The sequence below is a fragment of the Rhea pennata genome, chromosome 7 (assembly GCF_028389875.1).
Source record: "Rhea pennata isolate bPtePen1 chromosome 7, bPtePen1.pri, whole genome shotgun sequence".
Lineage (NCBI taxonomy): Eukaryota > Metazoa > Chordata > Aves > Rheiformes > Rheidae > Rhea > Rhea pennata.
In genome coordinates this window covers 13713968-13741336 of record NC_084669.1, presented here as the reverse complement: position 1 = coordinate 13741336, position 27369 = coordinate 13713968, and the positions used below count along the sequence as shown (strand labels likewise).

Genomic DNA, 27369 nt, shown 5'->3' with positions numbered 1-27369 from the left:
TGGCAACAGCACAAAGAAAGTAACATGAGGCTTCCAAAATGGCCCAAGCTGTAGGGTGTGATGGCATTAAAAAAAACAAAACAAAAACCACAACGATCTGTGATTTTAATTTGATCCTGTGTAAGTTTGATTGTTTACTAAGTTATTTAAGTGAGATATGAACAAAACCAATGTACAGTCAAAAGCAGAATTATATATTTGATAAATTACCTGATAAATATCTTTCTGCTCCCATGGGATTTTTCCAGCAGACACAATTTATAACACCTGTACTATCATCCACTGTAAAAAAATTGCAAGCGTAACAGATTAAGAAAGCAGGTAATGAAGTTTCAAGAAATAATAACAGCTACATATTTAAGGAAATGGTTACCAAAGACATCTCAACTCATCGAATTAGAAAGGGAAAGGGGGTGCTCAACTCCTACTTCTGCTTTTGAAATAATTTCCACAACTGTTTCAATTGCTCAAGTAGTGCAGCACCAGAAATCATGACTGTGCACCTTAGAGGTCAGTAAAATAATAGACATCTCTTCAAAAACCAAAAAACAACAACAAAAAAGCAATTCAAACACCGATTTAAGTTATAAGGCTTTGGCACTTCATTCCAAGAAAGGAAATCTTGGGGACAAAAGGATTCTAATCTCACTGACAGGATTAGAAGAAGAATTAGTGCTGAAAGCTGTAGACAGACAAATTAAAATTAGAAAGTCAAGTACAAAACTGAACAGCCCGGGCAATTTACCACTGGAACAATCTACTGTCAATTCCTTGTTTCTCAATGTCTTCAAGTTAAGATACTTTCCTGCAAGAAGTTTTAAACTAAATATAAAAATCAGAGGGAGAACAGGACAGCAGGAGAGAAAATGAGGTCTGCTAACTGGTAAATTTGACTTTTATTATGCAGGAAATTTGCTTACGTAAACAAGTGGTCCATTCCAACCTTAAAATCTCTTAACAGAGTAGGAAACAGATCAAGATAAATATTTCTCCCTCACCTCGGAACATTACTGTAACAGTGAAAGAACACCACTAACATTGTGCACAGCATCTGCTGGCAGTTCCTGTAGGAGAGGATGTTGCAGAGAGCAGTAAGGCAGCTCCTCCAGCCAGGAAGGGATATTGGACAAGATGCTTGTGATTTTGCCCTAGGCCATGGATTTCCAGCTTAAAGCATATGTACCACTGGTGGCATGCAAGCCACTTCAGATGCTGAAAAAGCTCAACACCGTCTCCTGAGCATAGAAACTGTCTGGCTTTTCCTGTTTTGCCAGCACCCAAGCAAAAAAATTTTTGTGATTCCTGCTGTAGGCATTGTACTGTCAAGGACAAAGAAGAAAAAGAAAAATTTAAAGAAAAAAAAAAGCCAGAGAAATCAGTTGTTCTACAGATCACAAAATGTCTGTATGTGGGCAGCTCATCCAACGCACACCCTTTAAATAAAATATTTAACAAAGAAAAAGGCACTAAATGCCTGTCACAACATGGCAAAGATCACAGCTACCACTCCAACCATCTTGCTTCTTGAATGTAACCATTTCCACCACTGTGCTTTCAAGAAGTGGAACCTGCAATTTTCCTCTGCCCCTTAAACCAGATCCTAGACTACAAAAGCATCAGTGTTTACCACGAAGGTCCTGACTGGTACCTATAGTTGTTTCCTCGGGAATCATCGCATCAAAGCAAAAGGCTTTTGCATTGTCTCACATGTTTTGATACAATCTCCCCATCTGGGGGATCCAATTTCAAGTCATTGTCTTGCCTTCCTGTTTCCTAACAGCTTCGCTGCACTGGTCTGGAATAGACACATTTCTAATAATTAAGATACAGCATTTACAAGATGCAGGCAATTCCAAATCCCATCACTAAAAGCATGCTTGCCCCATTGCTGTCCCCTTTTTGAGGCACTGTGTCTGCAGCCTTAATTCTGCAAAGAGTTGTTGTTTTAGAACAAGATAATGATCTAGCTAGTAGGATTTCCTCTCCTCAGCAGAGAAAAAAAGCAGCTGTTTCAGAAGGAGGAGAGCCCCCATACATCATACTAAGACATGAACGCAAGCTAACCATAGCAATAAGAATCAGGGTAGATGACATTTCACTATTATGTTACTGCAGCATCTGGATGTTCCAGCTTGAGAATGCCTCCATTGCACCAAATGCAACGGACACACTTCATGTGATGGGTTTAGAAACAAAACAAACACGATGGAAGGATTAGGGCAAGCTCCTCACGGTCAGCGTAACAGCAGGAAATGGAGTCCTGGAGAGACTGTCCTATTCTTAAACACATACAGAATCTGGTAACAGAGCTGGGCTCTGAAACACAGTTTTCTCACTTCCCAGATAAAAGCTTTGAGCAAAAGAGCATCAGTCATTCATCATGACTGATGAATGAAAACTCTTACAATTCTATTCTAATTAGACAGGAGAATGTTAATCTAAGTGCACTCAAGGTGTCCACATGCTGTTGAAAACTTCCTGCCTCTCTACACCACATTTTTTTTTTTGGGGGGGGGGGGGTGTTTTTACTTCTTTGTAAGAAAAGACAATGTTTGTGGGCTCTGTGTGAGTTTAATGAGATCCCCATGATATTTTTTTGTTTGTTTTTAAGGCTATTTTTCAACACTGCAAAACCACCTTGGAGCATAAAGAAAACCAAATGAAATATCATTTGCGTTTGTTAAGAATAAAAAAAAGTCAGAAAGGTACACTGGCTAAAAATATGAGCTGCTCTAAGCCAGACTTTAATTAGATACCCTTCTCTTAACCGATTCTAATAACAGCAACAAACAAATAAAATCAAAACTTCAAAACCTGGATTATCTGAAGTTATTATTTTCTTTTATCCAGAAAAGACAGTCAATTCACTCTCTTCTGTGACTAGTATTTCCTAACCAATTCTGACCGTATGGTCTTCCAGAACAGAGAAGACCTAAGATTCTCCTAAAGCAAGAGATGCATATTCTGAAGTAGATAGATAGGAATGAGGGGAGGAGATAGTGGCAGTGTTACAAAGATATTTCAGTTCTCTATTAGACAAAAAGTACAGGGGAATTGCTTTGTAAGTCACTTTTAAGCAGATGGAAGGCGAACAAATACTGAACAGTGTGTGGCACTGATTGATGCAATGCCTGCTCTGTGACTCACCACCCCGATACTGTTGAACTGAGATGCAAGACCTTGCAAGCAGGAAACTGTCTAAGAAGTTACAGTTTTATGCTGGTGGAGTCAGCTGGTCTGAAATGGGAGGGCAGACTGGGGAGGAGCACCCTGGCAGGTAGCCTGGAAGCTCAAACCAGGAACTGCTGGAACAAAAAGGGGAGTTGAATGTAAAAGGACAGCAGGAAGCCAGACTCACCGAGAGCTGTACTTAAAGGTTGGCTGATCTAACACTAAGGCCTCAATTCCTCTAGTATGCAGGTCTTTATTTCTGTTCCATCTTCTACCCCAGTCAAACATTTCCAACAAGTCTACGTCTGAACTAATGCCAAGACCAGCAAAGTGAAACCATTATCCATTGAATTTTTATTTTTTTGCCTCGGTCATTTTGATTCCATCTTCCTCTATTCTCATGAAGTGAGAAGTTCATTTGCATACTAGTGCAATAAGAGAATAACAGCTGACGTTCAGTCTGTATTTCAACACTTCATTACATCAGCTGTATTTCCACCTTTTAACTCAGGTGCTTATTTTGCCAGTGCTACTATAAATGCCAGAGGATCTCACACTTGTTTAATATGTTTACTGTCAACTCATTATTGAGCATAATGGCAAGAACATCCAGTAATAAGACTAAAAAAAAAAATCCAGAAAATGTCAACTTTAAAAAACTCATAGGGATCTTTCTGTGGAGTGCAGGAACTTAGTGCAGGTCATGCTACTTGCACTAGTAGTACTTGGGCAGTATGATATAGCTGCAGGTGTAACTGCCTTTAAGTAGTTGACTATCTTTACAATACTTCTGTGCAGCAAGGAATTGACTCTGCCCCTATTTTGTAAGTGGAGGCAGCAGGTAGGAAGAGGCCCTCAGTGACTTACCTTTATCAAGTGGAAACCCATGGCAGAGGAAGATAGGGGACACAAGTCCTTCAAATGCTTAGATAGGATTTACATGGTTGGTGCCCCCATTTTACTGGAAGTTTTGCTAGAAGATCCCAAAAGAATCAGTTATTCAGCTTTAACCATTTTTTTCTCCACTTTTAAAGTGGCGATAAACAGTAGTTTCCCTAATTTTGACAAGTGATCTCAATTGCAGATGTAGATTATACAGTAGGATAAGAGCAAAGTTGTTTCAAGAACAATCAAATAAGGCAATTTAAGTTCTAATGGTAAGATTGGAAGGCTGATAAATGCAAGAATAAAGACAGACTTTTCTTACCTCCATAATTATAAAAGGCATCTCGCTCTTTGGTTTGAACCACTATCCCAACAACATCTACCTGTCTTATTGGACGTCCATTATAAAAGAATATACCTAGACACAGAACATAAGAATTAAGTATAACTACATGTGCCTTACAAATATCCTGCCCTACATAGTCACTTTTGTCAGTATTTCTGCTCACATGACAAATCCCTCAAACCTGTGAGGACTGGAAACACTCTGAGTAAGCAAAAAAGTACCATTTCTACTTAGGATACCAAAGGCTTACTCTAGTGTAGAGTTTCAAATTTTATCACCCTTTTATTTTCTTCCACATTTTGATCTGCAAAATAGTTCATTTGCCATAGATTTTAGTTTTATTTTTTTTTCCAAATCATCCTCAGGCTTAAGAGGAAATAATCAAATACAATGGAATCAGTTCAGCCTTCTCACAGTGCAACTGTTCCTGATTAAGGTAGAGCCTCCAAAATGCAAGGTAATATAATTCCACCATTCATTACTAAAAGAAGAGGAGCCATTAGGAGAAACAAAACAAAACAAAACCTACAGCACTCATATTGTGGAGTACACTACAATCACCATGGACAGTATCCTGAACTTCAGTTCCAGAAATAACTTCTTCTAAAAACATCCCTTCAAAGCTGTTTATGTGCCTCTATAAAGATGAGGTGGATAAGAATAACAGATACAAAAATAAGTCCAAGTAAGACAAAGGAATCAGAGCCCAGTGGACTTCAACAATACTGAGGCTGTTACATGCTGTAACCTCTTTCAACAAACAGAGTGACAAAAGTTTTTAATCAATACTGATGCAAATATTATATACTGAAACCTCATTGCTCATTAGCGGGAGGATAATAGATTAATAAGTTGCAGATATATCCTGGGCTGGCTAATCTTCAGGGAATGTATTTCATTTCTTCAGTTTTGGAGCACTACTGCTTTACTGAAATATAATGTCATCTGGGATGCTCAATAGCTAGCTTCCAAAAGCTAGATAACTCAAAGGTCTCAGAAGGGAACATTTGGTTTAATGCACTGGGGCAAGTCTTACCCTTCAAGAGGAAAGAGAAACACTGCAGCAAGGGAGTCAGTAAAAATGTTCTGAATTAAAAAAAGTCAAAGCGGAAAGCCAAAAATAACTTGCCCTACATAGCCAGCAGCCTTAAATGGGCCTAGAATTAACTTTCTTCACAAACTACAGACAAAAAAAAAGCAAAGCTTCAAAAATCACAGGTGATCAGCCAGGCAGCTGTTAAACAGAAGTTTTGCTGATAAAGCCCACTGCGACGTTTTGAATGCATCTAGTGCTGTCACCTTGCAGCTGGCTACTGATTGTGCAGTCACTGGTCCGGTCTTATGTTTAGCAGGTTTGTCCACTTCTCTCTCACTCCATTTACCTGGAGACAAACACTGCTATAGAAACTCTCAGTGGAGATGCTTCCGGTGTCTATAAACATTCATTAAACCATTCAAAAATCTCTGTAAAAGAAGGTCTGAGTCAGTTTTAGGGTGAATCTGCAGGGCAGAGCCTCCATGCTCTTCACTGTGCAAACCAGCATAACAACAGCACCACAGAGTATGACATTATGTTCATTTCCCAACTAGTACACTGAGTTATGGTTTTGGCAAATGATGAAGACCAGAGAAAACTGGTTCTCTAACCCCTTAAGTGTGTACACAACTCCACCTTCACTCTCTGAGGAACCTACCTGAATTCATTTGAAAGATCAAATTATGTTTACATGGTCTATTAAAAGTTGCTGAGCTAGACAACTTGGAGGAAGAAACAGGGAGCTTTTCTCTCCCCAGATTATCAGTTCAAACTCCATTCATATTGCTGGCAACAAAAACATACTAAACATTTGAAACCACTCAGTTTCATGCATGAGTACATTCAGTCAAGCACCTAGTAAATCAATAAATACACATCATTAATATGCTATGACCACAACAGGAAGACATGACAGCGATCAAGCGCACGTTCTAGTCATATCTTCACCAGCATTACTAAGCACCAAGCTGCTTGCTATTATTTTAATTTGTATTACCTCCTTTCATGCTATCTGGAGCTTCCCCTACTTGTTGATAAGTTGTCACAAAGCAGTGCTGCATGATAAAAGCTCACTTCCATGATGTAATTATGTATTACAACTGAGTTGGACACCCACTCTCATTTCAAGGCCTCTAGGAGAACACAATTGCTGTTTTTATCTGGGTGGTTTTCCAGTCTTCTTAACACCATTTATAGCAGAAGAAAAATTGGCCAGGTTTATGGCTTTCCTGTGTTGTTCTAAGGGATTAGTCATTGTTGCATCAAATCATAGTGCTTAAAAATGGAAAAAAAAAGACTTATTAGGTCATTCGGTCCATTTCCTCAGGGCCAGGGCAAGACTGTTCTGTACAGTAAATTCCTGGCAATTTGTACAGCGAGGTTATAAATAATCCCAGAGAAGGGGATCCCACCTTCTTCCTGGGGAGGCTGCTCCATGGTTTAGCAAATCTCATTCTAAGGATGCTTTTCCTGACATTCAATCTATATTTCTTTCCACTCCTAGTTACAATTCTGTTTTGCATTCACTTGTTCTTATTACTATTACTTAATAATTGATTTAAGCCAATTACGTACTTAGCTTCATCTGATCTTTAACAAACTCATCAATGGCAGGGAACATTGGCTGCAAATCTCTACCTTCTTCTTTCCTCCAAATAAGTATTTTGTGTGTGTATCTATTGTATTATCATTTGTTGCCAATGAATAAGATATACTGAAAAATGTCTGGTTAGGTACGAACATGGTATCAGGAGAAAGGAACAAAATTTAGGGCATTTGTTCCATGAACTTTTGTTCATTCATACAAATTTAGCAGGAGTGAACTTTAAAAACGATACAGGATTGCAAATAAACTTAGTTGTGCAAAACACCAGATGCACAGGAAGTGGGGAAAGCATGCATGCACCAATTATAAAGGCTGATATCTTGACATGACAGATACCACTTCCTTACAATCATCTTAGGGGAAAAAAAAGAAAAAAAAAACTTAATGACAAAACTGAAATAGTTCCTGCAGCAGATCAAAACTCACTTAAGCCAAACAACAGGAAGGAAAGTGAGATGAAAAGCTTAATTTATAGGTGAAAAAGAAAGCATATTAATTGTTGTTCACAGTTTTAATTCTTCTGCTGTAGGCTTAAATCTTCTGAATGTAAAGAGCACATGCATGTGCACTAATGCCCAAGTCCTGAAGTATAATCCTGTTCTGCTGACAATGAACTGTTCTGTATTTTATTCCAAAATCAAAAAAGGCAGGAACAATCTTAAAATTAAATACTTCTGTTACACAAATACTACTGCCAGACTGCAGATTTAAAAAAAAATAATAAAAAAAGACCTCTAGGTATTGCTCACTTTAGTACAAAGATCAACAATAGAATGGATATTTGTACTTGCAATGGATTAAAAAAACAGAAAATAAAAAACAAGAACCACCCATCACGTTAAGTGCCAGAGTAGTAAATATACTAGGCTTTACACAGTTTAGGAGGTCCCTAAGAACAAAACAATGGTTGTTAGAAGAGAAAAAACAAAACAAAAAAACAAACAAACAAAAAACAAAAACAACCAAAAAGATAGTTCTTAGTTGCTGGGAGAATAGAACAACACTGTCATGATCCCTGCTGTTAAAGGAAAATAAATATGAACATCAAACCTACAAGGTAGCGCATATAATTTACATTATTTTACTTAGGAGTCAAACAGATGCACTTTGTCCTCATGAACAGAGGGGAAAAAAAAAACAAAAAAAACACTAGAAGACTAAAACAAATCAAAAATACATGCTCTGCTTAGCATTTCCTGCTTTTCTTGATCAATTCCAAGTTTCTTAGGATTTCTCTCTGATAATATTGCATCCTGTCAGGCTCCAGCTTGGAGTATATGAAGCCTTCCACAGGAGAAATCACACTGCAGTCTGTTTAGGCTCTTCCTAGTGAAAACAGCAACTCAGGGCCAGACCCACGCTGCTTTAGACAATGTACATATGTGGGTGAGATTGGCTGAAGACCAGCAGGAAACAGACTGCAAAGCATACAACCTCCAACAATGGTTAGGAAATAAAAGGTGTGGTATAAGATTCAGCGCAGATGCCAGAACTGACAATAAGGTTGTTCAGATAGATGAAGCATTTCATATATCTATCATAGCTAGAAATTAAACAGACAAAACCTATATCTCTTTTTATTACATATTAATATGTACAGGCAAAAGCAAAACATATACCCATCAATGCCCTCAATTATCAACATTATGCATTAAAAAAGAAGAATATTGTGGAGACAGTGGAAAATATAATGTATGACCAAAAAGGACCAACATTTCAGAAATAACTTTATCAGAACAATGCTACCACAAAAAGGAAGTTTAACATTGCTTTAACATAAAACCAGGTGTCTACATTAAAGAAGAAGAAAAGCCATCAGAATTAATACATTTCATTTTTTACCTATACTTCTTGCAATAAAGGATTCTTCTTCGAATTATTAAAGATATTGATGCCACTTAGCTTAGGGTTATGAAAAACTACTTACTGAGATTCATGAAACACTGAAATCCCTGGATAAAGAATACAATATAAATCAATTATAACTCTGCATGCATCATAACCAGCACATTTAAGTACATACCTGGCACTTGTTTAGATTCTCTCATTTCTTTTATATCTTTAATATAGAGTCTTGCAAATGCAGAAAATACAGGATCCAACCCCCAGAGCAGAGAAGGCGTCTCTTCTTCATACTTCTTGCACTCAGACTGCATTCAAAACCTATGAACATGGGAAAACTTGGAACTATTGTCTACCTAGGTAACATATGCCTATATATGTTCCAGTTGAATGAAAAAAATAGCCTGTGGTTTTACACAGTAGAGCTGATGAAAAGACCGTGTTCCCAAAATCTAAGGTTTTTTTCTGCCACATGAACATATCTAATACAACATTACCTTCACATCATCAGCATGAAATACCCAAAACAGCAACACTGACAATTTATTTGAAGTAATGAGATTCATCAGCAAGAGCTCCTGCTCAAAATCCTTTGAATGAAATAGAATTTTAGGGATTTCTCCTCTACAGACCCAGGAACAGAGAACTAAAATACAACACTTCTTTAAGGTAATAGGAGGATACCAGTTTGTTTCTTGCTACTTCATTTATTTTTTTTTCCTATTTTTTTCCTTCTCCTGCACATTTTCCTCCTTGTTCACCCTCCATACTTTACTAGAGGAAAAAAGGTTTATTTTATAAACAAATGAAAGCAATCAGCCCTTCTCTGTTCCAGTAACTTTCTAGTAGTTACTTTCCCCTTTTAGATGTTCAGTTTTCCCTCTGTATAATGCCTGCTATGTCGTCATCATAGCTCTGCTTATCAGAGTTGGTTGCAGAGAAAACAAACTCTATTAAAAAAAGATTTGTCCTGTGCACCTTGTAGCTATTTTGAGTCAGAATAATTTTTTTTTTTATTATCCTCTCTATGGAGAACTAAATTGTTTTGGTAAAGCTTTCCAGGTTACTCTAGAATGGAGGAGGGAGAGGAAAGGCTAGCAGCTTAGAGCTGTAGGCAAAGGTGGTAAGTGCACAGATTTTGAATACTGTAATATGGCTGTGGGTTGGAAGCTGGAGTCTCCTGAGAGGGAACAGCTCCCTTCCGTAGGTCTCCACTGATCTCTGTACACGGCAAGAACCACTTTCTCATGCCACGAGCGTTATGGTAGCATCTTGCTGCTTTGGGAAACAACATCTTCCAGGTTCTGCTCAATTTCTTTTCTCATGCTTAGAGTTCAATTTGGGGTGGCAAATCATAGTGTAGCACAACATGCTAGAAATGTTGCTGACCACTACTCTACTCTGTATAGAAACCTGCAGGAAAATTTTTACTTGTATTCATGTTTCCCCACTACAGGTAACTTTTCCAAATCTACCCTTTTTGCACGTGCAATGCCTACCCAACAACTTCTCACAACCCTCTTCTTACTCAAATCTCCCCATAAAACACACTGCTGCTGCCACATTATAGACATTGCTCAGCTGAAGTTTATGAACTAAATAGCTAACTATATGATCATAATAATGTAAGGCTGCATTAGATGCCACATAGTTCATCTGCTTGCTATAGCCTATATCAAATTTAGGCTGTAAACTTTCCCAAGCAGGTGCATGGTTGGAACTTGTATTTTACCTAGCACGCTTGTGTTCATGACTGGTACTGGTTCCCCCCTTTCTGCTTACAGTGTCTAGCACACAGTGCTTTTACAGCTTCTATTAAAAAAAAGAAAAAAAAAGAGAGAGAGAGAGAGAGAGAGAGAGAGAGAGAGAGAGAGAGAGAGAGAGAGAAGCATTCCTTTCTGCACCCCTTTCAACTTATTTGGCATGATTAATACTAAATCTGTAATAGCTCAACATTAGGCTTTTATCTTAGACGCAAGACCAAGATGATGGACTGAACTAACAAGCAAAATGATGAGAATTAGGCAACAAGCTTAACTTTTTTTTTCTTGTGTTTTGCCTAAACACCCATTCATTGGAGTAAAAAGCAAGAGTCACCCTTGAGCATGCATACATCTCTGGGCGAATTAATGAAGCAGAACCACGGGAGATAAGAAGTCCTACATTTTAGCAATTTCCTAAACAATTATTTGAAATGCCCAGACGTTAACAGATCAAGAGGACAAACATTAACCAAAAGTCCCAGCAACACTTACAGGAAAAGGAGTCTCTCCCCATATATTTCACTGCTGCTCTGTTCTGAAGGAAGAAAGTCCCAGTATAATTTGTTCTATTTTGAGATTAATGCCCGAATGTGTGGCCCATATTCATGTTATGATGGATTTTTGCAGCAAAGGCTCTTTCTTTCCATTTCAGAAAGTCTATTGGGAGCTAAATCTAAATTCTAGAGTTTCACTTGGGCTTACAGAACTTCTTACAGTTCTTTATAGGAGGACTTTACACCCTTCACATACAGTACTGCTCTACTTGGCTCAAGTCTGCTACAGAAATGCAAAGCTTTATCTTACAGATTTAGGCAAGCTTACTTCTAAAAACTATACATAGCAGGCAGGGACAGTGAAACTGTACTGTAGCCATTAACTCACTTCCAGCAATGGCCAACAGACACACAAACAACAATCTGCTGAGTTATCTCCCATGCATCTTCAAGGCCTTGGCAGCTGCCTCAACAACCACCACCACCCAAAACCAAGCTTATTTTCCTTCTTCCCTCCCAAGCGCTCCACCTGGTAGCCACATTTGAACAGCAACCTATTTAAAACCAAAAGCCTGCGGTCTACTGGTGAGCAAAACTATTTAGCATCCCCTGTACTGGCTGCTTCATCACCCCCTCCCCTGCCAGATATAAATCCATTCTTCCACTAGTGTGGAACTCCACAATAACTTTGTTCTGAATTTTGCCCTTAATCCTAGCTTGTGGTGTTAACAGCAGTTGTCTCCTTTTTCTCCTGTAACAAAGGAAGATGTTACAAGAAACAAGCAACCCTTTCCAATGTACCTATTTGTCAGTGTTTCCAAACTTGTTTCATGCGGATTGATAGTATAAGAAAACATAATCCTTACAAGGTAGATAAAAATGCTTCTAATCAGTTTCTCTTCTCCTATATTGTATTCCCACAACTTTTTCTTAATTTGGCACAGGAAGTCTCTCCATCCCAGGCAGAGTATCCCAGGGGTTAATTAATTAGTGAGTCACCCTGGAGAAAGTGGAACTTTCCATTATGCGAGAAGTGTTTTCAGTTCCTAATTGGTATTGTTGGCGATAGGCTATCAGCGAGGAAGATAACAGCTACCCCGTACAACGAGCATCAAGGGGGCAAATAGCAGGCACTCTGGAGATGCAGAGCGTTATAATCAATAACAGACTGCTAGCAAGAGACAGCTCTGAGCAGACAGCGTATATGCACATGTTTAAGTACTGAACTGACGTTTGCTGAAGCATGGCGACAAGGCTTCACAGTGCTAACAATACAGAGCCCTAGGGAAAGGTCAGTCTTTTCCTCATTTCGTTCTAAATGCAGTGTAATGACTTTACGCTAGCTGTAGTACAAGGAATTCAATCCTGCCAGAGAGGAAGAGGCAAGAGAAGCATCTCCTCCATGAGTCCATTAGATATAAAATATCTATATTCTATTTTTGCCTTCCTATGAAATATCTCCAAAGAAAGGCTATAAAGGCGCAATCAAAACCAAAAACAAAATAAGTGTTTTGACCACTTCTCTGTGCGAAATAGTTCTGTTCCAAAGGCAAAAATCTGTAGTTTACATGGCAGCTATCTAAATACAAATAAACAAAAAAGCCCTGATTTGAGACTATTCTAGAGGCTATCCTATTCAAACAAAGCTGGCCCCCCCACCCACAGCAGTGTTAGATTTTCTGACTGCAATGAGAATTAAAGCAAGTTCATAATCCTCAGAGCTCTCTTGTGAGCTGAGGAAGGTATTACCCTCAAAGGGCAGGAAGAGAGACCAAGGAAAACTGGCAGCCTTCCCAACAACTGCCACCATCCCACACCTAGCCCATTTTCATTCTTTCTTCCCAAGTGCCCCACTTAGCAGCCTTGTTTGAATAGCACCCCATTTAATACCTAAGAGGTTTGTCCAACTGAACCTGCCCAAGTCAATAAGTACTTTGGCTTCTACTCCTCTGTTCATGTTGTACCTTTTACAAAAATGATCAACAATTAAGAAATGGTCTTTTTCCAATCTCAGCGAATCAGGAACCTAAGGAAGAGTATTTATACTGTTGTTTACCATAGTCTGTTCTACAGAGGTGATTAACAGCCAAACCTCTTGGAGGAAATTCCCTTAGTGATTCCTTCCAGAGGAATTACTCGGAGCTATATGAAGCCGTAGTCAACTGCTGGCAAAATTTAATCTGCAATTAGTTGTCTGCAACTGCTGGCAGACCAATGCAAAGACCCTTTCTCAAGTCAGCTGTGAATCAGAAGCAGAGGATATTTACCCACCAATACAGGCAGATTAAACATCCCACCAGGCATTCACTATTCTCCAAAGACCACCACTGCTATACTGGCACCAAGGATTTCCACAGCAAGCAGCTCTTGAACTGTTACAGTTAGCAACCCAGCGCACTGGAGCAACTTAAAGTCAAGCTTGGTTTACTTGAATATACCACATTATAAACAGGGGCTGTTAAAGAATTGCTTCATGGGTCTGCCATTTCTGCCACAGAGAAAGCAAGTTGTGAGAAGTGGGGCAGAGTAAACAGCGGAATGTTGTAACCACATCAGCCGTCTGAATTAACTCATCTTTGAGTCAACACCCTACATGACAAATGATTATTATTCAATTCTTCACGAACAGCAGAGAGAATTCCAGCATGATACAGTTAAAAACACAACATTTCAATACATGGCTTTAATTATCAAAAGTCTCACAGACCATTTCTAATTGAAAATAAACAAACCCAACATCTTATTATACAAGTTGATCTCAATGAACTGGGAAGCAAAACCTTCTGACAGATAGTATGGAATAAAGACTCTTAAAAAAATATGTGGCTGAATTTTGGTTTTAAACAAGTCATTTTAAGAAGTTTTCAACACCAGTATCATCATAAAAATATCGCTGAGACCAAAATGCACCACCGAAGGACAGAGAAAAGGCTCCTAAACAAATGTTTATTAATAATCAACTTTACATATGTCAGAAAACTAAAAAAAAAGCAAGGTAAAATCAGTTGGATCCACTACCTAAAAATCAAACTAGGGTAAGTACTTTCAGTCTCTTTTCAATAATCTACTTTCTCATGCTGCTCTAACGAACTCCTCTAAATCTGAATACCACAGGCTGCAACAGATGTCAATAAGGGTACTCCACATCCTGTACGTCCTGTATACAAGGCAAATAAAATTTCAATTTTAACAAACATTTTTCGAAATGAAGAGAACTAGAAGATTCCTTCTGAACATCTAAAAGTTTAACAGTTTCTAAAATTGCATTTGTGCAAGTCTTAGCATCTGTTTAACCTCCGCAGATAACAATTACCGAAAAACCACCACAGAAATTTTCTTACAGACACTGCTTGAAGTATTAGACCTCATCCATCTTTTAGTTACATAAGATGATGTGACACAACACCTTCTTGAGAAGAAAAGATGCTACAAGAAAAAAAAAACAAAACAAAAACAAAAAACTATACTCAGAAACGTTAGCCACTAGGGAGTCTATCAACAGCATACATGTTGCCCACAACACCTGTAATGCAATAGGCAGGATGTAGATAGGAGTAAAAAGACTTTATATTATCATTAAGAAACTGACACAGTTGCTCTTTGTTCAACAGTCTGGCAAGGGAGTTAATGTCTCCATGATTTAAACTGTGCCATATTTCTCCCATCTTTTTTTTTCCCCCTCTTTCTTCCCCCCCCCCCCCTTCTTTCCACACTATTGTCTAGAAATCCTTTTGGGCAGTCGTATGTGGCTGCAAGAGACCAGAGGGACGGGCTCCTCCAGCATCAACAGTCTTGGAAGGAAGAGGGACAAGGCCTGCAGTTCTAAATCATCACCGTTGGGACTGCAAATTGTTTTATATGCAGATTAAACTTTGTAACACAAGTTTCAGGACCAAATTTTCCAGAAGCATGATTCTGGATAACTAACAAGGAAGTGTGCAATAAAATAAACAATGGAAGTAGCTCCTTCAGATTCTTGTCCCATGAATTAGTCACAAAATATTTTCTTATGTACCAAGAAATCAACAAAAACCCCTTAACAGACCAGTAAACTGCTCAGCAGTGCAGTGCTTTCTAGCATTAATCATGGACATCTGAGTTTATTGTACATGAAGAAGCAGTTGTCACTACTGATAGCCAGTCAGAAAGCTTAACCTGCCATTTGTATTTTAAAGCTATTAGATAATCATGCTAAAGCACTCTTTCCATCTAAACCTCTAACCTGTTCGGCATGAGGGCAGGATGAAGTCTATGAAGATGATTAATTCTCTCTGAAAGCTCTTAATCACCTGCAGTGCTGCTAGAATGCACCACACTGTTGAGAAGACATTCTGCTGCTGGGAGAGAAGGGTTTCAGTTATTAGTGTAACGTGAAAACAAAATGAAAACAAAGCTAAATATAAGCAGTATTTTATAAATAATAAGTTTGTTCGTTGGAAAAATAGCAGTATTGAACCTTTGAGAACAAAAGGATTTCAAACAGGATCTTGCCAAAAAAATTTTTTTTTTGGACAAGCATGTGTAATCTGTTGATCCAACATAAAGGGATATTACCTCATTTTAGTTAGCTATAACACAGCAAACAGATTAAAAAACAATTCATGACATTTTAAGGCAACACTGCCAGCTTTCTTTCTCGGGTACAGCAGTGCAACATAGACTTGGTATGACTTGTTGAATGAATGCTTTGGGACCTCAGAAATTCTGAGAAGTAGCTGCAAATGTTGGATAATAGCTTTCTGAAGTCACGAGCCTGTGTACTCTATGGCAAGTTTGACTCATATTCTACAAGCAAATTTTTCTGCCCATTTTTTCTGCCTTTAACTCAATTTATGCAATTGCTGCAAATTAAAACAGCCTCTGGACTAAGATCAGAGTTTGTATGAACACTTACAGTTCAACAGGGAACTTAGTTACATGCAGAAACACCAAAATAATTAACCTACCACTTAGTCTAGGTGTACAAATGTGGTAACAAAAGTTTGCAGTATGTGTCAAAGCATTAGATATGACAGATATATTCAATGTTCTGAAATCAGTTTGAATTTGTCTTTGCTGAATGAGCAAACCTTTCAGCTCTATCAGAACACTGTGAGGAGTGCTTGTAACATGTTCTCCAGGTAACACCGCTGTATACACAAGACTTGATTCAAATCCAAATAATTTTGAAGTCTCAGATCCAACTAGGATCTGAGCAACACACAGGCTGTGAGCATAACTGAAGTCTGATAACAGTCATGTGGAGCTCTTTTAGAAGATTATGACCTAACTATTACTTTATCTATAACAAAGCTATTTTTTATATATCTGTAATACTTGTTTTTTCTCATATGCAATTCCATAAAATTATCTATATTCCTCCAAATAAAGAATTTAATGTTTCCTGTCTGAATATTCTCTGTGTGGCAAGATTTTTAGATGATCCTAGAGGCAAATCCATGCAAACTGAAGGGTGGCAGGAAGAAATACATTGAGACTATATACATCATTGCAGAGCTTTTTTCTCTTACTAGGGAAAGCCTGAAGTATTATCTCACATAGGAACAAAGCTTTTGTTATGCTTTTCCAATGCTGTTTGCACAGGTTAGTGGTTCTCTCTGTCAATGGCTAGGATAAGTATCAAAAGGGTGGTTTTCTGCATCAAAAATGCTACAATTCCCAGCTTCCTATTATCTGAACCACTTTTGTAATTGTGTCTCCTTTCTGAGGACGAGAACTTTCATGCCTGACACCAAGTACAGCATTTCTCAGTCACATCCAGGCTGCTCTGATCTACAAAAAAAAAAAAATAATAATTACACTAGATAAAGAAAACGGATTTTATTTCCTCACATTCTTTAGCTGCTCAAACTATAGAAAGATACAGCTAGAAATGCCAAAGGTGGGTGGATATTTCTTGATCCCTTAAGACTAACGGTTCTATACAATCTGTTCCACTGTTCTGTGGACTTTGAATTATTTGAAGAGTAGTTTCTCCTAGGCTAAGGAAAGCTGGCTCATCATCCCTTACTTCTAGCTTCTGAACTCTATTAAGAGCTGTTAAAAAATCCAGACTTTGTCTTCTATTAGCTTTTGGGTTAGCAATTTTTGTAATTCTCAGAGGATATTCTGAAATAATGAGCATTTTACGCATACTCGCTCTGAGCTCTGTCTTTCTGTATCTCATCATAGAGAGCTGATACAGGGCTGATAAAGCACAAATCAAAAACCTGGTTAGGAATATCTGCTCTGCAATATGAATAAATTCTTAACTCCTATTGCTTTATGCCCTAAGAAGGTTAAACTTCTTTGCTAGTCATGATTTCTGCCCACCTTTCGAACACTGTAGGAAGGCACCAAGTGGCAAAACACTAACAAGATTCTCCAAAGAAAATATCTCACTGATCACTGTGGCTGTAATATCTTCAATTTTCTATGTGAACCAGTCATTAAAAATATCACTTTCATAGATAACATATGAAAACTCGTTACTATTTCTCACTTCACGGTAGGTGGGGGCTGGGGAAGAGATATAAACAGATTAGAAGTGTTTTCTTAATTGTATTTAAATTTGAATAGATGCCGCTCCCTACTTTATACTTCTAACAGTCAGCCACTCCTGTATATTACATTCAGAACAATGTATTATAACTCAGCCAAAAGCCATACGGATTATTTTTCCTAAAGGTAATTTTATGAGTCTCTGCTATAGAAAATTTAGTCCAAATAACTGCAAGGGGGTCTTTTTTTGGCTTAATATACAAATACTGTGCTGTGTACTATAAAATACAAATTTGTGGATGAGAGATTAAAGACTCCTTCAAAAAGAAAAAGACTCCAAAGCACTTGAGATTAAAAAGTGAATCAAATCACAATGTTATGTTTTCTCATAAGCAGGTCCTAGTATCCAAGCTTTGCATATACCAGTGTCGAACATACAACAGCTACTGTTTGTCTTAACAATCAACATATTATTATAGCCACACACATCACTGTTGTATCACAAGAGATCCTATATAAAACCAAATTCTAGTCTACAACACATAATAATCTTTTATTGCCTCAGAAATAAAAATTATACAATAACTTATACAAATCTAGGTAAAAACAGCAGAATATTACACACAGAAGGTATTTTAACCATGGATGTAATGCAATTAAACATAAACTATTACCATAAAATGACACTGGTTTTCAACAAAGAACTACATTCTTTTCAATGAAAAGCTACACTTTTCTCAGTAAAAACTTTTACATTTGTTTACATTTTAAATTTCCAGCTCTGCATTAGCAAATGTTCAGTATCTCACATTCTAAATGATATATCCCTTTTTTGCTACTAGATATGTTTCCAACAGAATTCCACTGTAATGTCTTTCTTTGGGGTATTAATAAATAATCAGTGGCCTTCAGTTCTATCTTTTTGTCAGATTGTCCTTTTTTGCAAAATGCTCCCTACTTTTCAGTACAATACATTTTTATTAATAGCTGCAGAAAGTTTAATAATCTTCCTGTTCATGCTTACAACACAACCAGGATTGGGTTTGTTGACTGGACCTAACAAAAAAAGGCATTTAAAAGTAACTAGTTTTACTAGAAAGTCAGGATTTGGAGAAAGAAAAGCAGTAAAACATGTACTTCCCCCCCTCCCCCCCCCCCCCCGCTCAGACACTTTTTTCCTGTATTGACTGAAAGCAATACTGAGATGCAAAGCTATCTTTATCCCTTAATAAATTTCTAATCCTAGCTGCTATTTGAACTAATGCAAATTTGAAAGCCACAAACAAAAAGAACAAATCAGCTCGTGACTTCTATGCAAAAGTAAAAGGTCTAATTACCATCTGGAGGAAAGATAAACATGGTGAAGCATTTGTAACACATGCTTTCATGTGACTCAACTAAAGCTTTTAATATCCATCAGATGGAGAATGCTCCGCAAGTTTTAAATACTTTGCCTGTGTTTTTGCCTGTGTTCAACTTTTGATCGAACAGACTTTGTTTAAATGAAATATAATCACGACTCATTAAAATGGTTAGAGTAAATGGAGCTTTAGAGCTAACAGTAGGAATATTTTAATCATTTATTATATTGAAAGAAATCAATACTCCAGATATACTGATTCCCTTTAATAAACTGTGAAAGACTGTTATAGTGATGTTAAGATATGGAAAGATTTTTTAATTATTAGAATAACTATGTACTTAAAAGAAAAAGATTTTTTAGAGTTGTCTCATTGATTTTTTTAGAAAATCAACGCAGTGCATTTGATGGCCTACCCAAAAACTCCATTTATACTAATTTTCAAATTCAATATAAAACAAAGCATGTCCAGTTTCTTCTTGAAAATTTTTATCATTAAAGGGGATCTGAAGTTTTTAAATAAAGACTTCATTATTATATATTGCACTATTCAGGTAATCAATAAAAAGATTAGAAAGTAAATCAATAAAGCTATAGAAATGTCAAGTTGACTGCTTCCATTAAATCTGAGGCACAACTTTGCTTGTCACTCAAGTAAGTATAATAGTACAACTTACCCCTCAAGTTATATGTGCAAGCTTGACTATGTTTCAGAGTATCAGTCTTGAAGGCAGTTTCGTAACAGACCAGCTGGAAGTAAGAAGACAAATAAATTTATTTTTTTAAATAACATCCGTGAAATTAATGACCTTGAATGAACCTTGAACGCATGTGACCTAATATGTTTCAGTGATATAGTTCTAGTTTTATTTCTTATAATATTTGTTCAAATATCTAATTTTTATTCAAGATGTTCATATTTAGATTATTGGAGCAGGAAGGGTTCTGACATTTCAAATATCGCCTGTTCAATAAAACACTATCAGTTTACTTGGAAACATTCAGAAAATTTGGCAACTTTTATATTTGCTTTGCCATCATCCCCAAAGGTGTTGTCAGCTAACAAAAGAACTGCACCCGGAGAGTTCTTCTGGGAATGGCATCTTCCTTAGTAGGAAGGAGAACTTCTGTCACACATCTCTGGGACAATTAATCTCATGCAGTTAAATACTGCAGGAAAAAAAGAAAAGTATATAAAATGGGAAAGGGTAAGTCACCCTTTGAAGATAACTTTCCCCACTGACTACTGAAGGAGCTACACTAGTTTAATTGAAACACCCAGATTTTCCTAAAGCCAAAATTAGATCAATCTGATTCCTAATAATTTAAAACTTTTTACTGCAAACATCAAGTAATACTCATATACTGGAGCTTCCATATACCAATAGTTTCTAAGGCAATTCTTAGGATTAATTAATCCTATCGAAAACCATCAAAAGCAGTAAGTCACATAATAGATTGTTTCAAGGTTATTGATAGGAGCCTGAATATTATTTTAATTGTTTTAATGAGATATAGGCAAGCTCTATAAAACTTGCTCTTTTACAGTCTAACCTTTGTATTATAAATAGGAAGTATTTACCATATTACTGAATTATTTCTGTTACTCATATCAAAATGAGTAATAAAACAGCAACTATGAAACTGAGACTCTGTCTTTTCTGTTCCCTTATGAAGGCAGCTTGAATTTGCAAACACAGACTGGAAATGCATGTCTCTAAGCTACAGACATATCAACTGTACATTTAATATACGGTACAGAGAGCCTTATATGCAGTACAGTCTCCCCTCTCAAGGTCTGCAACATGAGAAAGGGTTACGTGACCCAATATTCCTTCGAGGAAATGTATGCTCTTCTAGGTCACCTTGATACATCATGGGGGAGAAAAAAAAAAGAGATCTAAAAAAAATATATATATTTCCTTCTTTACCTTGCATAAAGATGGATTATTAATGAATGATCCTACAAGTTCCTCCCAGACTGTACTTAGCATGTCAATTTTGAGACTGAACCTAAGGCAAACAGAGGTGTTGTTTAGGACTCAGCAGAAGTACCTAACATACAGCTGGTACTGCACTATTAGAACACAGGAGTCAGGCAGTGCATGACAAGAAGCACAAAGGAATCCAGAAAATGGACAAAAGGTTAAAAACTTGGTACAAATACAAAGAAGGAGGAAATATCATGGAGAAGAAGGAAATATCATGGAGGAATATGAATATTTTTAAGGCCTATATATGAGATAGAAAGACACTAACAACACTGTAGCATTTAAAATCCAGTGAACTGAGGTGCTCCTAAAAGAAAGCAATACATTCACTACAACAGGAAAGTGACTGACGAAGTGGAAAAAGGGAGAAAAAAGTTAGATACAGGACAGACACCAAAACTCCCTCACAAAGCATAAAGGACTGAGGAAAGTTAGTAAAGCCATGGTTGTAAAAGGAAACATCAGAACTTCATCCCAAGAAATCCAGAACTCCAAGGAAAAAGGAGTCAGGTACATTAGACGGCAGATTTTGGAAACAACCTCAGAGACAGAAGCTAGACACGGAGGACCTTGGCAAGAGCCAAGAATAAAAAAAAGAGATTATTAAAAAGATGGCAGAGGGTTAAACAGAAGGACCTAGAGGTTACCACTGTAGAGCCTATAGCTGAAGCAAGTCACATAGAGCAGATGAAATTAACTCCAAGAACGAGAAAGAGTAGAAAAGACAGTGTCTATGGAAAAAACCTCCACAGAACTGTAAAGGAACAATGAAAATACCACATACATGAAGAGAAAAAAAAAAAAAAAAAAAAAAAAAAACACAGAGGAGACTGTGTTGAGTGTCAAAGGTGGCAGACAGATCATGAAGGATGAAACAAGGAGCCTGCCTCAGATTAAACCACAAGCAAGCCACCTGTTACCTCACTGCAGTTCAATGAACTGCAAATGTCACAAGCAAGACTGGAAGAGATCAGTGAAAGTGTAGGTGGGCAAGGTCAAAAGAGTATAAAAATATACCATTAAATATTTTGAAAGAACTGAGGACAAGATAGAACATAACAGTTAAAGGGCAACTTACGCTGTGAAGAACACATTTCAAATTAAATTTCTGAAGCAAGCATATATTTCCAATGAGAAGAAAGTGAAACAAAGCAATCAAAATGAAACAGGGGTAGAAATGGAAGGAGGGAGTTAGAGACAGTAGGAAAATAAAGTGATAAAGTCAGTTGTGATATTTAGCATCAGAAAATATGAAGCAGACTTCTAAATTTTACAGAGAATAAAAGAATTACAGTAAAGAGTTGCAGCTATTTTTAGATAAGTTTATTTGATGCACAACACCTGCTCTGCTGTTCTAAGGAAACACCAAATTTTCAAAATGCATTGCATTAAACTCCTGAAGGAGAAAATTTAATACACTTGTAAATCACTTTTACCTTTTTATTCCTACCATCTGGAAACATTTACAGTTGCTAAAAACTCCTGCTAGGAGGTTTTTTTCCTGCATAAAAAAAAAAAAAAAAAAAGGCTTTGTACAGCCTCCTCCATCTAGCCCTCCACCAGGAAGTCAATGAAAATTGGGAAGGATTTGCCACTGGCACTTAACCTTCACCTTACAGTTTATTTTTAGAATTGAGTGGTAAGCTGTAACTCAGGAGTAGAAGAATAACGGAAAAACAGAAAACCATTGCTCAGTTGCATTTTCAGATATAAAATTTAAACCTTAAATTATTTTTTAAAGAGTAAGCCAAAAAAAAAAAAAAAAAAGAAAAGAAAGAGCGGTTAAAAAAACCTAACACAACATTGACTTAATTGTGAATTTCATGTGGCAGCCTTTCATCTGCTATTTTCATACCTCACATGAATTAAAAACTTTGGAACAGCAAGACTATCTGTATAGAAGTCTAAAGCAATACAAACCTGCAGCATCTAATAGTATTTAGTCATCGTTAGGATGACACTGTACTGTCTGGTTCTGCTCTGAATGAGCCTGTTCCATCACACCCATGTTAAAAGCAAACTGATATATTACACTGATGCTGTATGTAAACTGCTTACAGTCAACAGTTCATTAAGCAACAAAGTTGAGAAAGAACAGGTCCCTGATATCCCAGTCCCCTAACTGCCAGCCTTCTTAACAGAGCAAACTTTACTTCTGTCCCCAGATACCTCAAGAAATTTTCATAGTTTTGGTTTTATTTCCAGTTATTATATTTCCAAACTAGCCACAACCCACTTTTTGTCCCAAAGCAAGTTAAAAATCAAAATAGTCAACATAAAAAAAAAATATATAGTCACTATTGTGCTTTAACATCCAAACCAAAGCTACAGTCTCATCTGCAGGAGTACCAAAAAATAAAGACCATAGAAAGGAAAACAAAAGGCCTTTAAAAACTGAGATTCTGTAAGCTAAATTGGTGCTGAAAACATGGGGGGGGGGGAAAAAAAAAAAAAAAAAAAAAAGAACTTATGAACCAGTTTCTGTTACTGTGTTAACTCTAAACTATCTGCATGAAACTTCCAAAAGAAAATAACAGGTCCGGTCAGACCACAGATGTGAAAGGAAACTAGCTAATCTAGACCACAGTTGTATCTTGGCATAACCCTTACACACATATGCAGTCACAGCTTTAATTAATATCCTCCTCAAAAGTTTTGCATCTTAAGTCTGAGCTGCCAATACAGAGGAACAAGAGAAGCCCAAGATCATTTCTGAACAACACATACTGATTGCCACAACAAATCAGGATTGCTTACAAACTCCTCTATAACAGGAGTATTTGAAAGGCCCTCAATTCATGGAATAGTATTATCCTTGAAACTGATTTTGTACAGATTAGACTAACTCATGACACAACGCTGTTACTTCACGTATAAGCTCTTTGTTGCAGGAGCCATCTTCTTGTTCTGTGGTGGTAGGGTGCCTAGCACAGTGTGTTCCTGTACACGATAAATACTATTAGCACTACTAATTACTCCATACACAGTGCCAACAGATTCTTAAAGAGGCTTCTATCCCAGCATGCTGCAGCACACAGAAAGTGTTAACACATGATGCAAAGTTCAATTCCAGATTACTTCTGTGGCCTTATTTTCTTCTGAACCACTTTCCTAATCTCCACCAAACATATCTGTGCTGTTAGGCAACTGTTTTGTTGAAATCCCCTTCCTGACTCAGCCTAGTACTTTCTTTTCCTTGAAGTCATGCTTCTTTCAAGAGACCTAGGCTGTCCTTTGATCACCATAACTCGTAAATATTAACGTCTCATTATTTTTGCTGAGTTTACCGAAAAACTACCCCCTTTAGATTGTAAACTACTGTCATGCTAACAAAACGGTCTGAAAAATAAAACATATAAACAGCCTGATCTTTAGAAGCTTTTAATGCCCTGAGTTCATATGAGGCTTAAGTGTTACATGATTCTCACAGGGTGTTTGTCTCAGTCAGATCTCAAATTATTACCTTAAGCACAAGATCAACTTCCTGCCTTCCATCACAGCCTGATTTGCCACCAAGATGTCTGCTAATTGCCCCTTATCCAGGAGACAGGAACGCCTCTCGCTTTCATGTGAAGAAATACCACACACTCTGCGGCCCATAAACAACGTGACTATTAAAGTACATCATATTTCAGGCTGATGAAGGAATCACTCGTCGGAACAGAAGGTGATGAAATAAGGAAAATCAAACCACGGATTAAATCTCACAGGATACTGAAAGCAGCACAACATCACGCTCTGCCGTGACTGAGTGCTGGGGCAGACCGCTGGCAGGTCTACAAACAGTGCTGGCCCACAGCAAGAGCCATGCCCACAGCTCAGCTCTGCCCCACCATCAGCCTCCTCAAGGAACTTCCCCCAGCTCAAGCCCCCTTCCCCACTCGCCACCACAGCGCTGCCAACCGACGCTGCAACACTCGGAGAAGGCCCCGCACCCAGAGCTGGGAGCGGCAGGAGGCTGCCCGTTATGGAAACCCCACTGCGAGTACGGAGCAGACCCCCGGGAGGGGTGGAGAGGAGCGGAGGTGGGGGGCGCCCCCGCCCAGCGTAGCCCCAGGCCGCGGGGGAGCACAAGGAGCCGCCCGCGCGCCCTCCTCCATCTTGAGGCCAGACACCAACTTACCCGCCTGAGGCCTCGCCGCGCTCCTATTGGCTCGCTCCGCCGCCGCGGCGTCACGTGGGACGGGAAACGCTCCGCCCCCTTCCTTCCCCCCCCCCGCGCGGGCAAAGAACCGTTGGGAGGGGGGGGGGGGGGTACTGCGCGCGCATGCGCCTGGTAGGGGCGCGCGAGGCGGCGGCGGCGCGCGTGCGCCGGTGCGGCGGCTCGGCCGGGGCGCGAGGCGGTTCCGGGAGCGCGGGGCGGGGGCGCGCGCTGGCGGCGGAGGCGGAGGAGGCGGCGGCAGCGGCGGCCGCGCGCCCGCCCGGCCCCGCCCCGCCCGCAGGAAACGGTGCCGCCCGGGCGCCGCTCCCGTGAGAGGGCAGCGTCGCCTCTCCCGTGCGGCGCAGCCCGGCCCGGCCCGCCCCGCGCCTCCGGTGCCCGGCGGGCTGTGAGGGCGGGCGGCGCCGCCGGCCCCGCCTCCGCCGTCCGCGTCGCCCGCCGCGGCCGCGCCGAGCCAGCCCGGCACTTGTTGCTGACGCGCGGGTGGCCGGCCCGGCCGCCTCGGGAGCGGGGGGCGCCTCGGACCCCAGCGGGGGCTGGGCCCCGCCTTCCTTCTCTGTCTTCTTATTTTTTGTTATTATTATTTTTACCCTCCCCGGTAGCGGCCCGGCGGGTGCCCGCGGTCCGCGCCCGCCCTGCCCGCGCCCGGCAGGAGGGGGTTGAAAAAAAAAAAATGTCTTTCTTCAACTTTCGTAAGATCTTTAAGCTGGGCGGCGAGAAGAAGAAGAAGCAGTACGAGCACGTCAAGAGGGACCTGAACCCGGAGGAGTTCTGGGAGATCATCGGGGAGCTCGGGGACGGTGCTTTCGGCAAGGTGTTCAAGGTGAGCGCGTGGGCCGGCGCGGCGTGGGCCGGCGCGGCGTGGGCCGGCGCGGCGCCCACCTGCCGCCCGCGCGGCCCCGGCGCCTGTTGCTCGCGGCGCCTCGGGAAACTAAAGATAGAAAAGACCTATTAGGTCATTGTCCCGTCCTCTGCTCCACCCTGCTGAATCCCTCGCTGCTCCTCTAGCCTCTTCTTTCTTTTTTATTTTCCCTTAAAAATTCTTTTTCAGATTTCAGCGCGGCTTCTGAGCAAAGGCTGCATTCTCTCAATTTTGAAGTCTATATTCTTTCTTCTTAAGTTTCTGTACAGAAAGAATCCAACGAGCAGCAGAACTCACTGGTGCGTCTCCTACGTAGTTTATAGGGCCAAACCCATGTCCGCTTGAATGGGTGTTTGCCTGTCTCGTCCCTTATGGAACTGACCCGAATGCCACTGCGTTGCCCTGGCTTTCTTCTGTGTGCGGCAGAATTTGTACATCAGGTCTCCCTAACTTCTCCTAGGTGCTTTGTCTTTAAATCTTGGAGTACACCCGTGCAAGTAGCGTTTTTAAGGATGCTTATCTGGAATTTCTCAAGCAAAATAGAGTATAATGAACTAGCTGTAATGCTACTGGTGTTTGAGAACACTGTAGTTTTCAAGCAAATTCTTAGCTACTTTTTCTTTCTGAAATGATATTAATGGTTTGCATTTTAGTGTGGAATGAGTGTCATGGAGGATAAGCATCAGAGAATCAGGGACTGACATGAATTAAGACTCTGGAGTAAGTTCTGTGATTCTGTGATTCTTGAGACTAGAACAGAACAGTAGGAGAAAGAATAGTGTTTGCAGTGTTTCTAGAAGATAGTTTTTTTTCAGCCAAAACATTTGTATTTATAGTACTTTATTCAAGAGTTTATGAAATCTGTATAAGGAGCTTGCACTTGCAAAACCTGTGCTATTTTTGGTAGAAATGATTTTAGATTTTATTAGCGTAGCATAGTGTTGTCTGTAAACTTGAGCAAAACTATATTGTCACAGTTCAGAATTTTTTTTTTTTTTTTGAGTTTACATAAATGTTCTATTTTGAGACAGTCAAGCTTACTGTGATGTTGGGTATAATACAGTCTCGATGGTGGGTCTCAGATCAGTGTGAAATATTAGAGAATTTTTGATTAAAATGGCAAGGAAATCTGTCTGAAGTTGCTGTATCATAAAGCTTGATGACTTTAAAAAATATATCGGTTCTCTCCAATAGCCTTTGCAGAGTATTAAAGTTTCTCTTTAAACTTCATAGTTTTGATCTTGTTTTCATGACTATAATGCTCTGTCTGGTAGAAATGACTGGGGAAGCCTCAAAGAAACAATGTTCTCTCTTCATATTTATCTGTAGCTGTGCCTCTCTTAGAAGCACTTTATGTAGGAAAGTCTCTGAGCA

At 39.1% G+C, this 27369-nt stretch overlaps 2 protein-coding genes across 10 annotated transcripts in view; one reads left to right on the top strand and one right to left on the bottom strand.

Moving 5' to 3' along the window:
• STN1 (STN1 subunit of CST complex) overlaps window positions 1–25201 on the bottom strand; it is a 46041-nt gene extending 20840 nt beyond the window's left edge. Inside the window, exons 1-8 of one of the 8 annotated variants that reach the window (XM_062580216.1) lie at window positions 25098–25201; window positions 19661–19733; window positions 16654–16915; window positions 15366–15480; window positions 10619–10698; window positions 9068–9207; window positions 4379–4474; window positions 211–282 (exon numbers count right to left, since the gene is read on the bottom strand). In XM_062580216.1, the coding sequence (XP_062436200.1) occupies window positions 211–282; window positions 4379–4474; window positions 9068–9200 (301 nt within the window). In that variant the 5' untranslated portion in view covers window positions 9201–9207; window positions 10619–10698; window positions 15366–15480; ... (1 more) ...; window positions 19661–19733; window positions 25098–25201. The other 7 variants (XM_062580214.1, XM_062580215.1, XM_062580218.1 and 4 more) reach the window with 7 other exon arrangements.
• A 399-nt stretch (window positions 25202–25600) lies between these two features.
• The window catches only part of SLK (STE20 like kinase), a 52622-nt gene continuing 50853 nt past the window's right edge, over window positions 25601–27369 (top strand). For both annotated transcript variants that reach the window (XM_062579531.1, XM_062579530.1), the window contains exon 1: window positions 25601–25956. In XM_062579531.1, the coding sequence (XP_062435515.1) occupies window positions 25807–25956 (150 nt within the window). In that variant the 5' untranslated portion in view covers window positions 25601–25806. The remainder of the gene's footprint in view (window positions 25957–27369) is intronic.